The sequence below is a fragment of the Delphinus delphis genome, chromosome 4 (assembly GCF_949987515.2).
Source record: "Delphinus delphis chromosome 4, mDelDel1.2, whole genome shotgun sequence".
Lineage (NCBI taxonomy): Eukaryota > Metazoa > Chordata > Mammalia > Artiodactyla > Delphinidae > Delphinus > Delphinus delphis.
Window position 1 is genome coordinate 47,540,769 of NC_082686.1, and position 21,541 is coordinate 47,562,309.

At 40.0% G+C, this 21,541-nt stretch overlaps 1 protein-coding gene across 1 annotated transcript in view; it reads left to right on the plus strand.

Moving 5' to 3' along the window:
• Window positions 1–21,541, plus strand: part of LOC132424038 (cell cycle control protein 50C-like) — a 50,558-nt gene that overhangs the window by 6,146 nt on the left and 22,871 nt on the right. The window contains exons 4-8 of the mRNA XM_060009855.1: window positions 6,271–6,372; window positions 7,636–7,723; window positions 11,548–11,688; window positions 17,161–17,370; window positions 20,475–20,865. Of these exons, the coding sequence (XP_059865838.1) occupies window positions 6,271–6,372; window positions 7,636–7,723; window positions 11,548–11,688; window positions 17,161–17,370; window positions 20,475–20,665 (732 nt within the window). The 3' untranslated portion in view covers window positions 20,666–20,865. The remainder of the gene's footprint in view (window positions 1–6,270; window positions 6,373–7,635; window positions 7,724–11,547; window positions 11,689–17,160; window positions 17,371–20,474; window positions 20,866–21,541) is intronic.

Consider the following 21,541-nt stretch of genomic DNA (forward strand, 5'->3'; position numbering starts at 1 on the left):
TACTAGGTAGCAAAGGCTTGATCAAATGAAAATGTATTTCGAGACTTCCCTGGTGGCGCAGTGGTTAAGAATCTGCCTGACAATGCAGGGGACACAGGTTCAATCCCTGGTCGGGGAAGATCCCACATGCCACGGAGCAACTAAGCCCATGCGCCACAACTACTGAGCCTGTGCTGTAGAGCCCGCGAGCCACAACTACTGAAGCCCTTGAGCCTAGATCCCGTGCTCCACAACAAGAGAAGCCACCGCAATGAGACACCCACGCACCGCAACGAAGAGTAGCCCCCGCTCGCCACAACTAGAGAAAGCCCACGCAAGCAACAAAGTCACAATGCAGCCAAATAAATAAATAAATAAATTTATAAAAAAAGAAAATGTATTTCTTGAAACTTTTCAAAGGTCCTGTCCTGTCCTCTAGACTCTGCACCTCTCCCACAGCACCTCCTCCCTAACCTGATCCGTCTCCCCTCCTTCCCCTGCATAGATGACTCTGCATGTGATGTTTCACGTGCAGGCAGGCCTTCTCTTGAGCTTGTCACTGAACATCCCATCCTCAAGGCCTTGCTTCCTCCCCATACCAGACTCATCGTCATCTCCTGAAAAACCCTCCTGACTTCCCTTTCTGGGAAAGATCCCATCACCGAGACTCAAAATTTTCCTCCTTGACTTTACCCTGCCCACTCCTTTCTCATCCAGACCTCTGATGTATGATTACTGTTCTGCAATCCCTGTCTCTCCCAACCACTTTCTCACTCCATTTTCTTGGCATCACCCCAGTTCAGTCCCTCCTGATCTAGCATCACAGCAACCTTAACTGCACATCTAGCCTTTGGCTTCTCCTACTTTTAGCCAACTGTTATTTGCCAAATCAGTAGACCACACCCTGTCCCCCAAAATGTGCCCTCTTTCAGATTACTTTTCAACACCTGAGGCCCAGCCACCTTTTCATCTTTATCTTTGCAGGAGACCTTGTACTCCTGCCAAACTGCCCAACTTGCTTTTCCATGATGCAACTCTTTATGTTCCTGCTGTTCTTTTGCCTAGAAAGTCTCCCCTCTCACTCCCACCTGTAAGATCTCACTTGTTTTAAGCCACTAATATCCAAACACTTCCTTGAGCCTCCTTTTCGCTCATGTCTCCAGCAAGAATTTGCCCACATTTGTATCCTGAGAGTGCTGTTTTAACTCTTCTTATGGACTTACAATCGCCCATATAATATCCTGTAGACTCATTTCCTCTATTCACAGGAAGCTCCCTGAGGAAAGGGACCATGCTTTACATGCCACACCACACAAATACACGTCCAGACGTATCTGCACTACATATTCAACCTTCCCACGTGTTACCACAGGTGAACCACCCATGCTCTCATCTGAAGGCTCACCTTTCCACTTGTGTGATAGATGCTAACCTTTCTTGCCTTTATAAGGACTTAACTCAGCAGTTGTCATCTCTCTATATCATCAAATTTTCTCTCTACTGGATCATTCCCATCAGCACACAAACATATTATTTGACCTATCTTTTAAAAAACAAAAACAAAGCACTCTTCTGTTCTCCCAAATTTCCCTGCCCGCTATCTGCCTATTTCTTTCCTCGCATTAGCAGGGAAACTCCTCAGAGGAGTCATCTCTCTTGGGTATTTCCAATTCCTCTCTTCTCATTCTCAAAGACCCACCCATGGCCCTAACACTCAGTGAAATTGCGAGGTTACCAATGACTTCCTTGTGGATAAATCCAGTGCTCCGTCCTCAGTGCCTTGTCACACACTGGACACAGGCAATCACTCCCTCCTCCTTGACATGCTTTCTTCTCTTGGCTTCCAGGAGACCTTACTCTCTTGGTTTTCCTCCTTGCCCTCTGGCTGCCCTTCTTTTTTTTTTTAATTAATTTATTTATTTTTGGCTGCGTTGGGTCTTCGTTGCTGCTCACGGGCTTTCTTTAGCTGTGGCGAGTGGGGGCTTCTCGTTGCAGAGCATGGGCTCCAGGCGTGTGGGCTTCAGTAGTTGTGGCATGTGGGCTCAATAGTTGTGGCTCGTGGGCTCTAGAGCACAGGCTCAGTAGTTGTGGAGCATGGGCTTAGTTGCTCCGTGGCATGTGGGATCTTCCCGCACCAGGGCTCAAACCCATGTGCCCTGCACTGGCAGGCAGATTCTTAAGCACTGCGCCACTTGGGAAGTCCCCTGACTGCCCTTCTTTGGTTCCTTTGCTGTTCCTCCTATTTTCTCCAAACTATTTTTCTTTCTTTTTTTTTTTTTTTTTTTTTTTTTTGCGGTACACTGGCCTCTCACTGTCGCGGCCTCTCCCGTTGTGGAGCACAGGCTCCAGATGCACAGGCTCAGTGGCCATGGTTCACAGGCCCAGCTGCTCCGCGGCATGTGGGATCTTCCCAGACCGGGGCAAGAACCCGCGTCCCCCACATCTGCAGGCAGACTCCCAACCACTGCACCACCAGGGAAGCCCTCTCCAAACTCTGTACGTGGAGATCTGCAGGGCTTTAGTCACGGCCTTCAGTCTTCATCTCCACTCCGTATGCACTCACCTCCTTGGAAATATCATCTACCTCCTAGGTTTAAATGCTATCGATTACCAATTCTCTGTTTTCTATCTCAGCTTAATGTTTCTAAAACCGAACTAATATCCACTTCTTCCTCTTACTTACTCTACGCCCATCCCCAGAAAAACCCTATTCCACCCGCAGACGATCTCAGTTGAAAAGAACTCTGTCCTTCTGGTGCTCAGGCTAAAAGCCCAGGGGTCATTCTTGACTCCTTTCGTTCTTTCACACCTTGCATGCAATCCATCCTATTGGTTCTACATTCAAAATATATCCAGAGTCTGCTCACCTCTGCCCACCTCTGCTGCTACTACCCAGCTCCATGCCACCCTCACCTCTCACCTGGATTTCTACAGTAGCCTCCTATCAGGTCTCCCTGTTGTATCCATGTCTCAATAGAGCAGCCAGAGTGAACGTTTTAAAGTATAAGTCATATCATGTTATTCCTTTGTTCAAAAATCCCTGCAATGGCTTCTCTTTCTACTCAGTGAAAAAGCCTAAGTCCTTACAAGGCCTATGTGATCTGGATTCTTACTTCCTCCTAACTTCCTCTCTCCATTCTCTTCCCCACCCCCTCTCTGACCACACCGGCCCCCTCATTCCTCAGACAAGTCAGGCATTTGCTTCTTCTCTGTACCTGACATCCACTCGGCTAACTCCCCTGCTGCCTTCAGGTCCGGTTTGGCTCAGCCATCACCTACTCAGGCCTACAGGAGCCATCCTATTTCATACTTCATTCTGTCTGCTCACCTCACACCTGCACTCCTGATTCTTATTACCTTACTGTAATTTCCATTTTTTCCATAGTACTTATCACCTTCCAACTTACTATATAAATGAACAGTTTTTATATGTATTGTTTATTGTCTGTCTCTCACTATTGTATCCCAAGCACCTATAACTATGCCTGACACCCTGTAGTTGCCCAATTAATGTTTATTGAATGAACATAAGAATCTTTGCTTCCTTCACAGGGGCATAGCACAGTATATTTTACATGGTAGATGCTTAGACAATGTTTGCCGAAATTTTAAATGAATGGAAAAAAAGATAAAGTGATAAATTATATTTCTTTATGCTCTAGGAAGCTTTGGTTTTATGTGTCCCTTTCCTATTTCCCCCTTGATCCCAGATGAAAGCATGTTGGCATCAGTAATATTCTGAATACATCTGTATCTCTAATCATTTTTGTAAGTCTGATGTAAATTATGAGAAAATTACTGAGTAGTACTTGAGTTGTAAGTGATATCTATATAAAGTCCCATGAGGGAAGTTTTATATCTGTGCTCTTTTGTTAAAGGTCAAAATTCTAGTTCTCTACAATTGTGTACTTTCTTGCCTTCCTCAACTCACCATGCTGCCCCCCGAAAGTAAAAGTTAGTGTTGCTTTTTCTTTTTTCTTTAAACACTAGATATTTATTTTCTTACAATTCTAGAAATCAGAAGTCTGAAATCAAGGTGTCAGCAGGATTGGTTCCTTCTTGGGAGGCACAGGGTGCTTAAAATTTTGAAGAAAAAAAAATCCAAAAGATAAAACCTTAAAGGGCTTCAAGTTCCCATCTGTCTGTGTCCTTCGAAATCCTAAAGGCAAATAAGTGTTACCAGCTGCTAACCATTCCTTTGAGGCAAAGGCTTTCTCATAAAAATCTAACCAAACTACTCAGGGCAAGCACAGAGCCTTCTGCCCACAAGTTCACACACATTACACACGCTAGATGACAGACCCACGCAAGGCTCTCTGCCTTAAACTAGGAATCCTGCACCAAGTACCATGGAAGAAAAGAAACACTATAAAGTGCATTGTGCCTCTAGGACTAATCAAAAGATGATGATCTTGGAGGCCTTGTAAAATCTTGGACAAAGAATTATTGAAAACAGTTTATTAAAACACTTCTGTCCCCAGCATGTGAGTGTTCTCTATTTATTTTGTCATGATTATATGAGTATATACCTTTGGGTAAGTAGAATGCTCTTTTTAGCTTCCAAGAAAATGTATGGTAAGTTCCATTCCATGGATTTCATATTTTCTGTAGTTATGGGTCATCAGTAGAGGTTCCTTTGGTGAGGAAATATAATCTGTCATTCCTGCTATGCCTGGCTTGTTCACCTTCACATCCGTGCTCTCTGTTTACGATGTTGCAGCCCGCCTCTTAGGGCCCAGCTTCTCCCTTTCTCAGTGTTCCAGAGGCTTTTCTTTTACCAGGGACTAAGCTCTTCAGCCTTTGTTGTTTTCTGTAACTGGTCACACTTACCATGACCTTTATTTTCAGCCTAACCTGGGTACCAGCTCCCATCTTCCATACTCATCCTCTTAAAGGTCCTTAGGGCGAGGCCAAATTTGCATAGCATAAAAGAATCAGTTGACTCAGGGAACTGTAAAGTAATACTTTTGTATTTCTAGCACTGAACATAGCACCTGACATATGGGAGGCACTTAATAAAATTTAGGCCTTCATATTTTTAGATGCATACCTTCATTATTTTGGAGGTAGGTAGAATATTAATTATAAATAGCTACCTTGGACATTTACATTTGCATCATATGTGCTGTTAGTAAAATCTATATCAAGCCCACTTGAAGAAGTTCTAAGGGGCTTTCCTGGTGGCGCAGTGGTTAAGAATCCGCCTGCCAATGCAGGGGACACAGGTTTGAGCCATGGTCTGGGAAGATCCCACAAGCCACGGAGCAACTAAGCCCGTGTGCCACAACTACTGAGCCTGTGCTCTAGAGCCCGTGAACCACAACTACTGAGCCCACATGCCACAACTACTGAAGCCCACACTCCTAGAGCCTGTGCTCCGCAACAAGAGAAGCCACCGCAATGAGAAGGCTGCAGCACCACAACGAAGAGTAGCCGCCGCTCGCCGCAACTAGAGAAAAGCCCTCACGCAATAATGAAGACCCAATGCAGACAAAAATAAATAAATACAAATTAAAAAAAAAAAAAAAAAGGAGAAGTTCTAGGGCCTTGGTATTTCACCATGAATGTAGAAGCACAATGGTAGCCTGTGATTGGGCAGCCTCATTCGGCAAAATCCATGAAAACGCCCATCTCTCATGGCCACAAGGCTACTTATTGCTAAGGTGAAAACCACCTTTCTTCTAGATCAGTGAACTATTCCATCTTTTTGTCCATAACAAATGGTTCACCATTTCTTAACCAAGTATAATATGCCCCAGTACTGTGCTAGATCCTAGTGATAAAAAAACAACACTGGAGCTGGACACCAAGGAGCTGGGCTTGTGTCTTTCACATGGGCAATTGTGAACATGCGCCTAAACATGCTCAGTGGCTCCAATTTTAAATTGTGTTTCATGGATCTGCTTTGAGACCATGTGAGTTTGATGCTTACCACAACCCCTAGACAAAGGATCTTTCCTAGTATTGCTGGGAAATATTTGTGAAATCAAATTTTATATATTGAGAATACAAAGGCTAGTTATAAAATTTTTTCAAGGCAGGAATGTGGTAGCCCTTACAAAGACATTAAAAATAAGTTATGTAGTCATTTTAATAATTTTGTATAGACCAGGATTTTCCAATACTGATTTTTAAAAATAATTTCTTGGGTTTCTAACTGATATAAAGAAACTTTCAGTTCACATCAATATTTTTTGGTACTACTTCTTATATTTTAAAACTCCTGTCCGTGTTTATTAATATTTCAGTTTATTTTTCTCTTTTCTTACATCTTGCTGTTCTCCTCTACAGGGTAATGTTTATATGTACTACAAATTGTATGGCTTCTATCAGAACCTCTATCGATATATTCTATCCAGAAGTAATACCCAACTGGTGGGTACAGATGTAAAGGTAAGGCTTTATTTAACTTGGTATAATACTCTTTTTTTTTTTAAGCCAGATGGATCTTTCAGTCTAAAAGACAGTATGGAAAATAAACTCAAAAGCTAAATTTTTACAAGACAGAAATGCTCATTTCATTCTTTCATGAACTGAAGGGGCTGAGTATTCAGGATAACTGCTGCTTTCCCTCTTCAGAGCAGGAATGTGAATCTTGTCCAATTAGATGTTTAGCCTTTCATGCACCAACCATTTTTTTATTTGACAGCATTTTATATTAAAACCAGATACATATTGGACTGCCCAGGTCTTGGTAATAATGAATGTGTCAGAAGGGCAAATCTTCAAGTACCTTTCAACCACAATTCAGGATTTATGTTTCTCTTAATAAAGTTGATGGCATACTGGAGCTTCTTCAAACAGTAGAGTTTTTTGCTTCTTTGAATGACTGGCACATCGATTAGATTTTAATATTATTTTCTCATACTTAATTTCTGTAGTTATCTTTAAAGTTGCCTATTTTAGTTGATGGATGTACCAACCATTTTGATAGTAACCTTGAGTGATTGGTTTCAGCCTAGCTCACTCTATATCCACCATTGTCCTTTGTATAACTGGGGGCTTCAATCAGCCTAGTTTTAGGAAACTGGGCTCTACTTGATTGAATGAAAGCCTTTGGTTTAATGAATATTCTTTCAGACCTAAGATTACAAAATTTAACTCTTGGTAAATGATATTCAGCATGCTGGCAAGAAAAGATAGAAGGAAACCTTTTCTATACTGGCATTATATAAAAGGGATAACCAAATGGTTTTTAGCAGCCACTCTTTTTAAAATGTATTCTTGTAGTTAGGTGGGTGGATTTCCCTGTGATAAGTCATCCAACTGTAGAATCACAATTTATATACGTTTTAGAATATAAGTTACACTCCAATAAGAAAAAGCTTTTAAAAATATATTCCATTGTGGGCTTAGTGTGGTATTTAGCACAGCAAGCAAAGTAAAATTTCTTCCTGCAGACATATTTGGTATGCAATGTACTGTCAATGAGGAAAGAAACTACACGCACGTGCACGTACACACATACATATCTCCAAAACACAAAAATTGGCTAGTCTAGGTCAGCCAGCCGCCTGGGAACAGCAGGTAGCAGCCCATAATCTCGATCTGTGCCAGTGGAGCAGCATGGGTTGATTTACACTGCCAGTATTTTCACTTCCAGCATTTTAAGAGATTTTACCAAAAACACTTCTTCCTGTATCATTTCTCATCCAGGATGTTAGAAACTGTGCTCCATTCAAAACCTCCCACAATGGGATCCCCATCGCTCCTTGTGGTGCTATTGCCAATAGCATGTTCAATGGTAGGTGTCTTTTCCTATCTCCATCATCTTCCGTTTCATGAGTGTGTAACAATCTAAATATCCAGAAGATTACTCCTGTAGCTGAGTGGCAGTTTATTTTTTTTTAACGTCTTTATTGGAGTATAATTGCTTTATAGTGTTGTGTTAGTTTCTCCTGTAAAACAAAGTGAATCAGCTATATGCATACATATATCCCCATATCCCCTCTGTCTTGCATCTCCCTCCCACCCTCCCTAAACCACCCCTCTACATGGTCGCAAAGCACGAGCTGAACTCCCTGCGACAGGCAGCTGCCTCCCATTAGCTATCTATTTTACATTTGGTAGTATATATATGTCAATGCTACTCTCTCACTTCGTCCCAGCTTACCCTTCCCCCCCCACCATATCCTCAAGTCCATTATCTATGTCTGTGTCTTTATTCCTGTCCTGCCCCTAGGGTCATCAGAGCCTTTTTTTTTTTTTTAGATTCCATATATATGTGTTAGCATACGGATTTGTTTTTCTCTTTCTGACTTACTTCACTCTGTATGACAGACTCTAGGTCCAACTCACTACAGATAACTCAATTTCGTTTCTATTTATGGCTGAGTAATATTCCATTGTATATATGTGCCACATCTTCTTTATCCATTCATCTGTTGATGGACACTTAGGTTGCTTCCATGTCCTGGCCATTGTAAATAGTGCTGCAGTGAACATTGTGGTACATGACTCTTTTTGAATTATGGTTTTCTCAGGGTATATGCCCAGTAGTGGGATTGCTGGGTCACATGGTACTTCTATTTTTAGTTTTTTAAGGAGTCTCCATACTGTTCTCCATAGTGGCTGTACTGATTTACATTCCCACCAACAGTGCAAGAGGGTCCCTTTTCTCCACACCCTCTCCAGCATTTATTGTTTGTAGATTTCTTGATGATGGCCATTCTGACCGGTGTGAGGTGTTACCTCATTGTAGTTTTGATTTGCATTTCTCTAATGATTAGTGATGTTGAGCATCCTTTCATGTGTTTGTTGGCAATCTGTATATCTTCTTTGGAGAAATGTCTGTTTAGGTCTTCTACCCATTTTTGGATTGGGTTGTTTGCTTTTTTTGATATTAAACTACATGAGCTGCTTATATATTTTGGAGATTAATCCTCTGTCAGTTGCTTCATTTGCAAATACTTTCTCCCATTCTGAGGGTTGTCTTTTCATCTTATTTATGGTTTCCTTTGCTGTTCAAAAGCTTTTAAGTTTCATAGTTTGCATTTGTTTTTATTTCCATTTCTCTAGGAGGTGGGTCAAAAAGGATCTTGCTGTGATTTATGTCGTAGAGTCTTCTGCCTATATTTTCCTCTAAGAGTTTTATAGTGCTTGTCCTTACATTTAGGTCTCTAATCCATTTTGAGTTTATTTTTGTGTATGGTGTTACGGAGTGTTCTAATTTCATTCTTTTACATGTAGCTGTCCAGTTTACCCAGCACCAGTTATTGAAGAGACTGTCTTTTCTCCATTGTATATTCTTGCCTCCTTTGTCAAAGATAAGGTGACCGTATGTGTGTGGGTTTATCTCTGGGCTTTCCATCCTGTGCCATTGATCTATATTTCTGTTTTTGTGCCAGTACCATACTGTCTTGATTGCTATAGCTTTGTAGTATAGCCTGAAGTCTGAGAGCCTGATTCCTCCAGATCCATTTTTCTTTCTCAAGATTGCTTTGGCTATTTGGGGTCCTTTATGTTTCCATACAAATTTTGAAATTTTTTGTTCTAATTCTGTGGAAAATGCCATTGGTAGTTTGATAGGGATTGCATTGAATCTGTAGATTGCTTTGGGTAGTAGAGTCATTTTCACACTGTTGATTCTTCCAATCCAAGAACATGGTATATCTCTCCATCTATTTATGTCATCTTTAATTGCTTTCATCAGGGTCTTAGAGTTTTCTGCATACAGGTCTTTTGTCTCCTTAGGTAGGTTTATTCCTAGGTATTTTATTCGTTTTGTTGCAATGGTAAATGGGAGTGTTTCCTTAATTTCCCTCACAGATTTTTCATCCTTAGTGTAGAGGAATGCAAGAGATTTCTGTGCATTAATTTTGTATCCTGCTACTCTACCAGATTCATTGATTAGCTCTAGTAGTTTTCTGGTAGCTTCTTTAGGATTCTCTATGTATAGTATCATGTCACCTGCAAACAGTGACAGTTTTACTTTTTCTTTTCCGATTTGGATTTCTTTTATTTCTTTTTCTTCTCTGATTGCTGTGGCTAAAACTTCCAAAACTATTGTTGAATAATAGTGGTGAGAGTGGGCAACCTTGTCTTGTTCCTGATCTTAGTGGAAATGGTTTCAGTTTTTCACCACTGAGAACGACGTTGGCTGTGGGTTTGTCATATATGGCCTTTATTATGTTGAGGTAGGTTCCCTCTATGCCCACTTTCTGGAGAGTTTTTATCATAAATTGGTGTTGAATTTTCTCGAAAGCTTTTTCTGCATCTATTGAGGTGATCATGAGGTTTTCCTTCGTCAATTTGTTAATATGGTGTATCACATTGATTGATTTGCGTATATTGAAGAATCCTTGCATTCCTGGGATAAACCCCACTTGATCATGGTGTATGATCCTTTTGTTGTGCTGTTGGATTCTGTTTGTTAGTATTTTGCTGAGGATTTTTGCATCTATGTTCATCAGAGATATTGGCCTGTAGTTTTCTTTTTTTGTGACATCTTTGTCTGGTTTTGGTATCAGGGTGATGGTGGCCACATAGAATGAGTTTAGGTGTGTTCCTCCCTCTGCTGTATTTTGCAAGAGTTTGAGAAGGATAGGTCTTAGCTCTTCTCTAAATGTTTGATAGAATTTGCCTGTGAAGCCATCTGGTTCTGGGCTTTTGTTTGTTGGAAGATTTTTAATCACAGTTTCAATTTCAGTGCTTGTGATTGGTCTGTTTATATTTTCTATTTCTTCCTGGCTCAGTCTAAGAAGGTTGTGCTTTTCAAAGAATTTGTCCATTTCTTCCAGGTTATCCATTTTAATTGGCATATAGTTGCTTGTAGTAATGTCTCATGATCCTTTGTATTTCTGCAGTGTCATTTGTTACTTCCCCTTTTTCATTTCTACTTCTGTTGATTTGAGTCTTCTCCCTTTTTTGCTTGATGAGTCTGGCTAATGAGTCTCCCTAGGCGGGAGTGGGGGTGACGTTCAAGTGTAGGGCGGGGCCTCTGCTTAGGACCTGCGGGAAAGGGTAGCTGCAGCACTTCAAAAGGAGGGCCTCTGGAGTGTGGCGTTCAGGAGTTTGGAGGTAGGGCCCTGGGTGGGGGTGTAGAGGCAAGGCTTTGGCTCTGCGCTGCAGGAGGGAGGCTCTGAGGGCAGAGGATTAGGCCCAGGAGCCCAATAGGCTCCCAGGTGCCTAAGTGGACAGGGAATGCGCTGGCCGCATCCGCTTCCGATCCTTCACGCTCCTGCCCCACCGTCTCCCCCAGGGTCTCCCGCATCGCTGCTGGACCCCTAATCGTGGGTGAGTCCCACTGGGTGTAGGATGAATGGCAGTTTTTAAAATACTGTTTGTATATATTATCCACTGATTTATGGTATTTCATTTGCAAATAAGTTCTCCCTTACCAGAGATTTGAAGTAGTTAGGAAACATGAGTCAAATGGAGTCTAAGAGTATTTTTCAATAATTGGGGCCTCAGCAAGAAAAAGAATAGTCTTCTGATTCCAGCATCTATGCCATGTAGGCATGTGGAGAGTCTTCAAACCCTGCTTTTTAAGCTGTGTCTGGTTGTGCACTTCCAAGTGTGGCAAAAAATGCTTACTTGAATCTAACACAGTTTTTAATTTCCCTACAGACACCATTATTCTTTCTTACAACCTTAATTCATCTATCCATATCAAAGTACCAATGATAAGGAGTGGAATTACATGGTGGACAGACAAGTATGTCAAGTTTCAGAATCCAAGTTTCCAAAATCTTTCTAGTGCATTTGCAGGTAAGATCCATACATTAGCTCAATATTCTCCTCTCTTTATAGAAACTTTGGTTTTGATGTGTGGGGGCATGTTTATGATTCCTCCTTGTTTACTTCTTTGCTGACTAGCTTTTGGTTATAATATTTCCTACCTGTGGGCACCTCCATCACATATCTTTCAGAAACATGAAATGATTGGTACCCCAGTTCCTTCTAGTTTACCATTAGGAAAAGGCAATGTTTTAAGAAACTTGTTCCTTCATCTATAATTATGTGATCATTAATTTACTGTTGAAACTAGTGCACTTCTGAGAGTGAAAGGGGTCCCTAGAATAACTAAAGTTATATATTAATTTGAAAGTTTTATTTATTGATCAGTAAATTGACATTACCATATTGATGGGCATATAAAAGAATTCTATTACAAACTATTTTAAAAATGCAGTTATTTCAAAAATTAAAATAATATATCTGTGTACATTAAACCAACTTAAAAAAATACTTTAAATATTATCTAAATGCTAAAAGATAACATAAACAGAATAATTATTCTGGATACAGAGTCACACACTTTAATCAGTTTCGGTCTTCAGTTCATGCGCCTGTATTTTTCTAATGAAAAATTTGGGTTTTTGTATTTTTAAAAATATTTTGTTAAAATATTTTTAATTTTTTCACAAAATTGTCTGCACTCTTTTTTTGAAGTGCATTTTGTGGTTAATCAGTTTCAGATTGTTGCACCTTTAATTGATTCTTCTCTTTTGAACATAACTTTTTTTTAACTGAGAAAATATCTAGGACTTCCCTGGTGGTGCAGTGGTTAAGAATCCACCTGCCAGTGCAAGGGACACAGGTTCTATCCCTGGTCCAGGAGGATCCCACGTGCCGTGAAGCAGCTAGGCCCGTGTGCCACAATTACTGAGCCTGCACTCTAGAGCCCGCGAGCCACAACTACTGAGCCCATGTGCTGCAACTGCTGAGGCCCACATGCCTGGAGCCCAAATATTTTTATAGGCAAGGTCTTTTTTTGACTTCACAATTTTTCTATCTATGATTTTTTTGAATGTTTTACTAAATTTAGATGCTATGAAATCTTAGATTTCCTGGATATCATTTAATTCTCATCAAGAAGAAAATTTTATCCAATTAAAATAGGAGCTCCATCAAAATAGTTTTCACATAAATTGAGATATTTCAAAGCACAATTATAGAATTTAAAAATTAAATCTTGTACACATTTTGAACTCTCATTATATAATATGTTCAATTGTTCCCTTGCTTATAGGGGTAAATTTCAATAGCTTCTTGTTTGCAAACTTGATTTTCAATAATTACAATTAACTATATCCTCAAAAACTAAGGTTTGTGGCATTCCATGTGTAGAATACTTTGTCTAAAACTTTACAACTATTTTGAATAAAATTCCACAAAAACTTAGAGGGCTTATTTACCAAGAAAAAGTTCAGGATCATTGTAGGACATATCATTTGGTATAGAAAACAGTTCTTTGAAGGCTCAGACATTTCTAAAATTTTGGTTGATGATTTGTAGCAAAGACAGACCACATGTACTCTCATGCTAAAGCATTTCTTTAACATCTTTATCATTGTAAAAATTTTGCAGTTCATTTCCTCTGTGAATATATGAAAATATTTAAACTTGCACAACTACAGCTCTTTTTTTGATTAACAAAATGTTGTAGCTTGTTTGGATACAGTTGTTAATTATATGTTTCACAACCAATTTTAAGCCCATTTCTCCATAAATTTCTCAATTTGCTAAGAAAATATCTTTACTCTGATGTTGTGCTCCACCAAATTTGCATTTATGTTATCACTATAAAACCAAAATATTTACACTTGATTGTTGAATTTTTTAACTGAATTTATAGTAATATTTATAATCATGTCAGTTTTATCTTCCAATACTGAATATTGAAAAGCTTTGCCTTGATTCCATGAAGAATCAAATTAAAAAAAATCAAACCAATGTATTCAAATGGATGAATACATCTGAAGACATTGATTTAAAACTGCTTTCATTTAACTGTTTATGAGGTTCTTTTTGTGCTCATAGAGCCAAAACATTAAAGTTTTCCTTTGATTATAAACAAAAAATTAGTAAAAAAGTGCAACTAGAAGGAAACTTATTTGATCTAAATGAAAAGTCATGCTCACATAATGGTATACAAGTGGACTTTCTGTAGCTCCTTGAGGCAAAGCACTGTCTTTGAATACACTCTTTTTTTTCCCACATCTTTATTGGAGTGTAATTGCTTTTAGAAATAAGTGCAAACTTTTGAAGTAGACTCTGATGTTCTTCAGCAATTTATGTCTTTTGATTTTTCCCATGGTCATTGACATCATGATGGTTCCTGTGGTGGGGGGTATATGTCAACCAACATTGCAAGTATCACATTCATCAACTTTCTTTAAAAAAACTGTGCTTAATTTTTCATTAAACATGTATGTTCCTTGTTTTAGCTCTTCACAGCCAAAAGGATATACTAGCAAATAAAAAACTGATACCAAACAATAAGGTAGTTATATTTTTACACCATATAATAAATAACACTGTTGCAAGAGAGTTCAAACTACTCTCAGCAAGACTGCTCAGCATCTATTTTCCACACTACATCTTGTGCCTATAACATAATCTGTAATATCCCACATTTCCCACCAGCCCCACTGACTTGCAGCCTGGCAGCTCCACATGTCTCACAGACCAAAACATAGGCTGTGGCCTAACGGGCTGTAATGTCAAACTGTGGCAGAGGTCACAGGGATATGTTATGTTTTGCTATGAAGGGCCACTGGTTATCTTTCATTAATTAAAGTAAGCACTCTGTTCACTGTACATGGGTATCTCACTACTAGCTAAGACCATGGCTGAAAGGATGAAATTATATGTACATTATTTGCTTGGGATAAGTGCTAAATCAGATGAGATAATGGACAACAGACATAAACTGGGACTGTCTTAGGCAAACTGGCATGTCTGGTCACTGTATCTGTAATTAAATTCCCAGTTTTTGGAAGGAACTTGGCAATATGCTATTGTTTTGTCTTACCATAACCACAAGCATATAACACAAAGCATCCTTGGCTTTCTCTTATCTCCTACTCCTACTCTTTCTTACTTCTATTGTAAGAGTTACCATGTTTTATTATAATTATCTATTTGAATACTTGTCATCCCCACTTTATGTGAACACCTTGAGGAAAGGGATTAGATCTCATGCTATATCCCTAGTGCTTGATATAAGTGAGCAATCAAGGAATACTTATTGTTAAGTGAATGGATGAATACCAAGGACGCAGCTGAACTTGGAAAATGAGAGAAGTTGATGCTTCTTTCACCATGCTTCTCATACTCTCTGGAGACATGGGATGGGGTAGGATTAGGGGTTGATACGGAAAGGCATGCTTGAACCTGCATTTTTCACTCCCTGGGTGACTTGGCTATCACTGGCCTATAGGACACATTGACTTGAGCATGAGCTCTGGCTGAAGTAGAGAGCGGGTGAGGTCCCCATGCAGGTACCAAAGGCAATTTTGATTTCGATCAATATTCTTCTAGCAATAGCAATCGAATTCTTGGGAAGGGCCAACGTCACCACAGTTTTTGGAGAGAAAGTTTCTCCAGCAAAGGATTATTTCCAGAGGAAGCATAAGTATACCAACATACTTCAGATTAATCCAGCCAAATTTAGCACATGCTTTTATAAGCACTACAGCCCATGCTTAGAAAATAAGACTGGGTTTCTTTTAGGAGAACATAGTCAGTTGTCACAGGTGAGAAAGAATGGTTTCCTACAAATAGTAGAACCAGTTTTATGCAAGTAAAAAGTTCACTGGACAACTTCCTCTTGTTGATTATTTTAAAATTCAAAATGCTGTTTATTATCAGCTTCTGTCAGCTTTCATTGGAATCGCTCATCCCTTTATCAAGCATTGATTGAACACCTACCATGTGCCAGGCACTGGACTAAATGCCAGTGAAAAAACGATGAGGAAGACACTGAACTTAAGAGTCTGCTGTTGAGTGGGAGAGACGGTCATGCCCAGGGCGGTAAAGTGGGAAGTATGAGGATGAGAGTAAACTCAACAGACTTCACCCGGTGCTCCCAGCATTCCTACAGCACAGCACCCAGACCTACCAGGCTTCCAGGTTTGCAACACCTCTGTTCTCCACCTTCTCCCTTCTACAAATTCTTCTTCCTTGCTTCCAACTTCGAGCTCTTAGGTACAGGTCTGCAGGGAGTATCCATGCAACACGATCTTCTTGCACTTCCATAATCATTTCCTTAGAATATAGTCCTAGAAGGAGAATTTCTGGGCCAAAATGGATGCAAAATATATTCAATCTTTTTTAAAAAATATTTATTTATTTTGGCTGCGCCAGATCTTAGTTGTGGCATGCAGGATCTTCGTTGTGCCATGCGGGCTCTTCATTGCAGCATGCGGGACTCCTTAGTTGCGGCATGTGAACTCTTAGTTGTGACGTGCATGAGGGATCTCGTTCCCTGACCAGAGATCGAACCCGGGCCCCCTGCACTGGCAGCGTGGAGTCTTACCCACTGGACCAGCAGGGAAGTCCCCAATCTTTTGCTGCATGTTCCTAGATTGCCAAAAATGTGGTTAATCCACACATCTATCTGCTGTGTACAGGAGTTCCCATTTCCACTGCCTCATCAATGGTTGTCATTCTTTTTTTCTTTAAATATAAACCTATTTTTAGGTGAAATGGTATCTTGTTTTAATTTGCTTTCTTTACCTTACTAATGATGTTAAAGAAAATAAACATTCCCCATGATGCTATCACCGAATACCACCACTATTATAATTTTGCTGTACCTATTTTTTCAATGCTTTATTATACATTTTATATATTTGAATACATAATATACATATGATATTCTGCTTTTTTTAACCCTATGACAGTATCATCAGCATTTCCCCCCACATTTCCTTAGAGTCCTTATAACCATTATTTTTTTTTAATTAATTAATTAATTTATTTATTTTTGGCTGTTTGGGTCTTCGTTGCTGCGTGTGGGCTTTCTCTAGCTGTGGTGAGCAGGGTCTACTCTTCATTGTGGAGCACGGGCTCTAGGCGCGCGGGCTTCAATAGTTGCGGCACGCAGGCTCAGCAGTTGTGGCTCGCGGCTCTAGAGCGCAGGCTCAGTAGTTGTGGCACACAGGCTTAGTTGCTCCATGGCATGTGGGATCTTCCCAGACCAGGGCTTGAACCCGTGTTCCCTGAATTGGCAGGCGGATTCTTAACCACTGCGCCACCAGGGTAGCCCATAACCATTATTTTTAATGGTTGTGTACTCAGGTAGCTTACACACACATACTTTTAAAAAAAATTTTGTAATTTTGATTCCTCTTTCCTCAAGAATACGGAAGTTGTTTCATTCTCTACATTTTAAGAAAAACTAAAGGTGGTAGATGATTTTACTCAACCACATCCATTGTTAACTTTCCACAGGAACCACAAAACCTCCGAACTGGCCTAAGCCTGCCTATGAACTAGATGAAGAGGATCCAGGAAACAATGGCTTCATCAATGACGACTTCATTGTGTGGATGAGGACAGCCGCATTTCCCACTTTCAAAAAACTGTACCGCCGACTCCATCGAATAGAGCATTTTACTGAAGGCTTGCCTGCTGGTAGTTATAGTTTCAACATAACCTACAGTATCCTTTTATTCCAGTTTTCTTTCTGGGGATGAGGGACAATCAGTGTCCATCTGGATACTAGTTGTTGAATATTTCATTCTATATCTTTCTATTCACCAATCGAATCTGTATATATGTAAAAGAAATACATATTTATCTTATAGGCAGTACTGTCACTCCATCACCATATAGTTTGTATCCACTTTATATATAATTAAATGTGTGTTGTTGTTGTTTTTAAAGGAACAACAGTCAATAGCAGTATCAGGTAAGTAGGTATGGATAAGGAGGGAAGGGCTATTTCTGTCCCTGAAGAAAGATTAAGTAACACTGGGCCTAGAGATCTAAAACAATGAGGAGAAGCCTGCCGTATAGGATGGGATGACATGGAGGACCCTGGAAATAAAGAGAGAGAGGTTTACTAAGAAGTAAATTTGAAATATGGACTAAAAATAATGAAAACTGAGAGAGATTGTAGAACCTTTTATTTTAGGCAAAAGTAGCATAGACTAAGGGAGCCCTGGAATCAAGGGCAGGTTACATTCATCCAACCCACATGAGCCATGCTACAAGCTCTGCAGTGAGGATGCTGTGTTCTTTCTCTATTAGGTACGAAGCCAGCTAGCAGGAGCCAGTGCTTTGGTTATGGACATACGGTCCACATTAGGAGACATACTTTAATATGAGATTCTGAAATGTTTTCACTTAATTTAAAAATGCAAATGTAACTCTTCACTTACGAACAAGAAGGACTTAACTTCAAAATGACACCAAACACTATCTTTTAAAAATTATATATTTAAACACAATTTATACTAACTCTGGTCTTCAGACTTAGTTTTGAAGTCCCTTTCTGATTCTCCCTGAGGCAGAATTCTCTCAGAGGCAGGTCTTTCCAGGACTTGTACACAGCTTTGAGACGTCAGCCTGATTAGGCATCAGCAACCCCATAGCATCTCAGGGCTACCGGCTAGGAGTTTTTCACGGGGCCCCCCAGCCGGCTAGAGGATCTGTACACCAAACTGTCTACCTCCTTTGTTTCTTTACCTCTCGGGGAGCTTGACTGAGAGATTCTTGGGTCAGTGAACAACAACGTGTGTTTCAGTTCAACGCTCCATCTTTTCTTCTTTTCTGTCCTAGAGCAAAGCGCAAATGTCTCCACTCTGACAGGGGAGTGGGGATGTTCCTTGGGCAGAGATACCCCCACTGATGTGACACCATCTCTACCTCTCAACTTATTGCCTCCTTTTGTTTACTGACCAGGAATATGGTTTGCCTTCAGCCATTCCTTTAGCATGGTCCCTAATTCTAGTCTATGAAAAGGAAAACCAGAAATTGCTCTGTCTTGTACAGCATTGTATGTACAGATCAGAGAGTAAGCAATAGAATATTACCTTCTGAATAGGATTTCAGCAACCCCTCTCTCTCCCTCCTAGAAAATTTGAGATTGAAAATTGCTTGGCAGTAGTCTGTCAAGTTGGACCTTCTGTTCCCATCAACTTTTTCTGTGATTGCCCTTACGAGTAAAGCAGTTATGGTAGCAATCAAGACACAGGAAAAAAGCCCATCGTGTACTGCTGCCCTCATAATGCATTTCAGTGAGTTTAGGGTTGAGGAGAAGACAGAGTCCATGCTCCGAACAAAGGAGACACTATCTCTCTGCTTGAAACATGCCTTCCTTGGGCATCTTCGTTCACAGTCGTATTTTAATGCTGATAACTCTCAAATCTAAATCTTTAGCAAAAAACCTCAGTCCAGAGCTTGAGTCCTATGCTTGCACCACCTGTGTTGAACCCTTCCGTCCAGCCTCACTGCCTGGCTAATATGCAAGGAGAACTAAGCCTGAGCTGCAGAAAATGCTACCACTTCTAAGGGAGAAAAGACCCACTGTGTGAGGAAAAGACCCTCTTAATGGAACAGTCAGGCAGCCGAGTTGAGATGGCGCCCAAGGACCTGGTGACAGTGAGGAATTTTGATGGAAAAGAAAGAGAACTAGCTTTCCTAACAAGTTTGTGCCTTTAAATAGTATGTTGCCAAGTGACTTGAGGCCTTTTAAGAGCTTTGCTGGGAAATGCTGTTGCTATGAGAAGCCTTTATTTGTTTATTAGTTTGGTTTACAAAAGGCACCAGATGTTTAAAAACCTCAGGCCACATGCATGATCAAAATGACATCATTCAAATGCTAACGATAGCAGAGCCAGTTTAAACACTTTCTCCCCAGCAGTGAGGGATGCTGGCCTTTTCAAATCTCAAATGAATGCACCACCTTTAGTTTTCCCACCAAAAACGTTTTGCCATCTATCTCACTACTTTTTTTGCTCTTCACTCCTCTTGAAGAATTTTCCAAGAGGTAGGAATTCATACCTTAGCCTATGAAGGACTTTAGCCTACCCTGGGTATTCTGATCCTTAAACGCAAATTTAGGTTTGCTGCAAAACCTATCTGTAGTCTTTTCATTTCCTTGGGTTTAGAAATTAACTATATTTGCTCACTAGTGAGTTGTCTATAAGTCATTCAGATCTATCTGTGTCAGAATTTCTTTCATAGATTACAACTGTTTAGAGGGAAGACTTGTTTTTACTTAGTTTCATTCCAACAAAATACAACATTCTGCTTGGTAAAGATTAGACTATATGAAATTGAATAGTCAACCATTTTTTACCAACAAAACCAGCAGTATTATACAGTTCAGGACTTCCCTGGCAGTCCAGTGGTTAGGCCTCTGTGCTTTCACCGCACGTTCGATCCCTAGTCAGAGAACTAAGATGCCATGTGATAAAAAGCACAGCCAAAAAAAGCACAGCCATATATATATATATATGTGTGTGTGTGTATGTGTGTGTGTATATATATGTGTGTGTGTGTATATATATGTGTGTGTGTATATATATGTGTGTATATATGTGTGTGTGTATATATATGTGTGTGTGTATATATATGTGTGTGTGTATATATGTGTGTGTGTATATATGTGTGTGTGTATATATGTGTGTGTGTATATATATATGTGTGTGTGTGTGTGTGTGTGTATATATATATAGTTCAACCTAATGTATTTAAGATATGTAGTGGTAGAGCTGAGAAGTGCTGAGACAGATCCTTAACAGGTTTTCTTTTCTTAGACTTTCCTGTAAACAGGTTCCAAGGAGAAAAAGCAGTTGTTCTTTCCACCCTGACATGGAGTGGAGGCAGTAGCCTTTTCTTAGGTCTCGCCTACATGGTGACAGGAGCTGTGACCTGGTTAGCCTTCTTTTCCATGTTGGCAGTTCACTTGAGGCTGAGAGAAAGGAAAATGTTCTTCCTCCAGCAGTAAAGTCAGACTTTAAAAAGAAGAGCAGAAAACACAGAAATGGACGGTGAAGTAATGGAGCCAAAGATCTCAAAATGACTGGGATGTTTCATCAAGGGGAACTGGACTGACTGACCAAGTTCAATCCCAGATAGATAAATAATGAGAGCTTCAGAGTGAAGAAGAAGAAAAAGAAGAAAAGGAGGAGGAGAAGGCATAATTAGGTATAGTAAAATGTCCTTGGAATGGGGAAGATAAATCATCCTTGAGCTCTAAACCAAGTCTCGGGAGTTTATTTGAAGCCCTTGTGCCTGAAAGTGGGTGAATGCCTAGGAGGGTGGCATCACCAGACAAGAGTAAGTAAACCTGGGGCCCCAAGATTAGGTGAATCCTTTTAACCATCAATCGGGCTCAGACCACAAGTCCTCATTGGCTGGTTGAAATTACAGACTCACCAACAACAATTTTTGAACACTGAATTGAGCAATCAGGATGATTTTTGAAAATTGATTTATTCAATTATATATGAGTCAAAATGAAGTTTTCTCTACTAAGAATAAGCCGAGCAAAGGTTATGGCAGTACCGTGAGCACCCAAAATACATCAATACACCAAAAAGAAAGTCCAGGAATTTCCCTAAATTTACCCATGTAGCCAAGAGGGAAGCACTGAAAATAACTGATTCTCTTGCAAACTGTACTTAGCATTTGAGGGCACAACACAATTCTAAAACTTACATTGGGATGATGTACTCTAGAATGCAGGTGATGACATGGACTTGTGATACTTGAATTATATGTGTCGAGGAAGCTTCTTAGGGTCCATCTTAAAAAGTTTTAATTCCTGCTAAAGGTCACTTTACAGGAGACTGAATGGCATACAACGTTGACCCTAGAACAA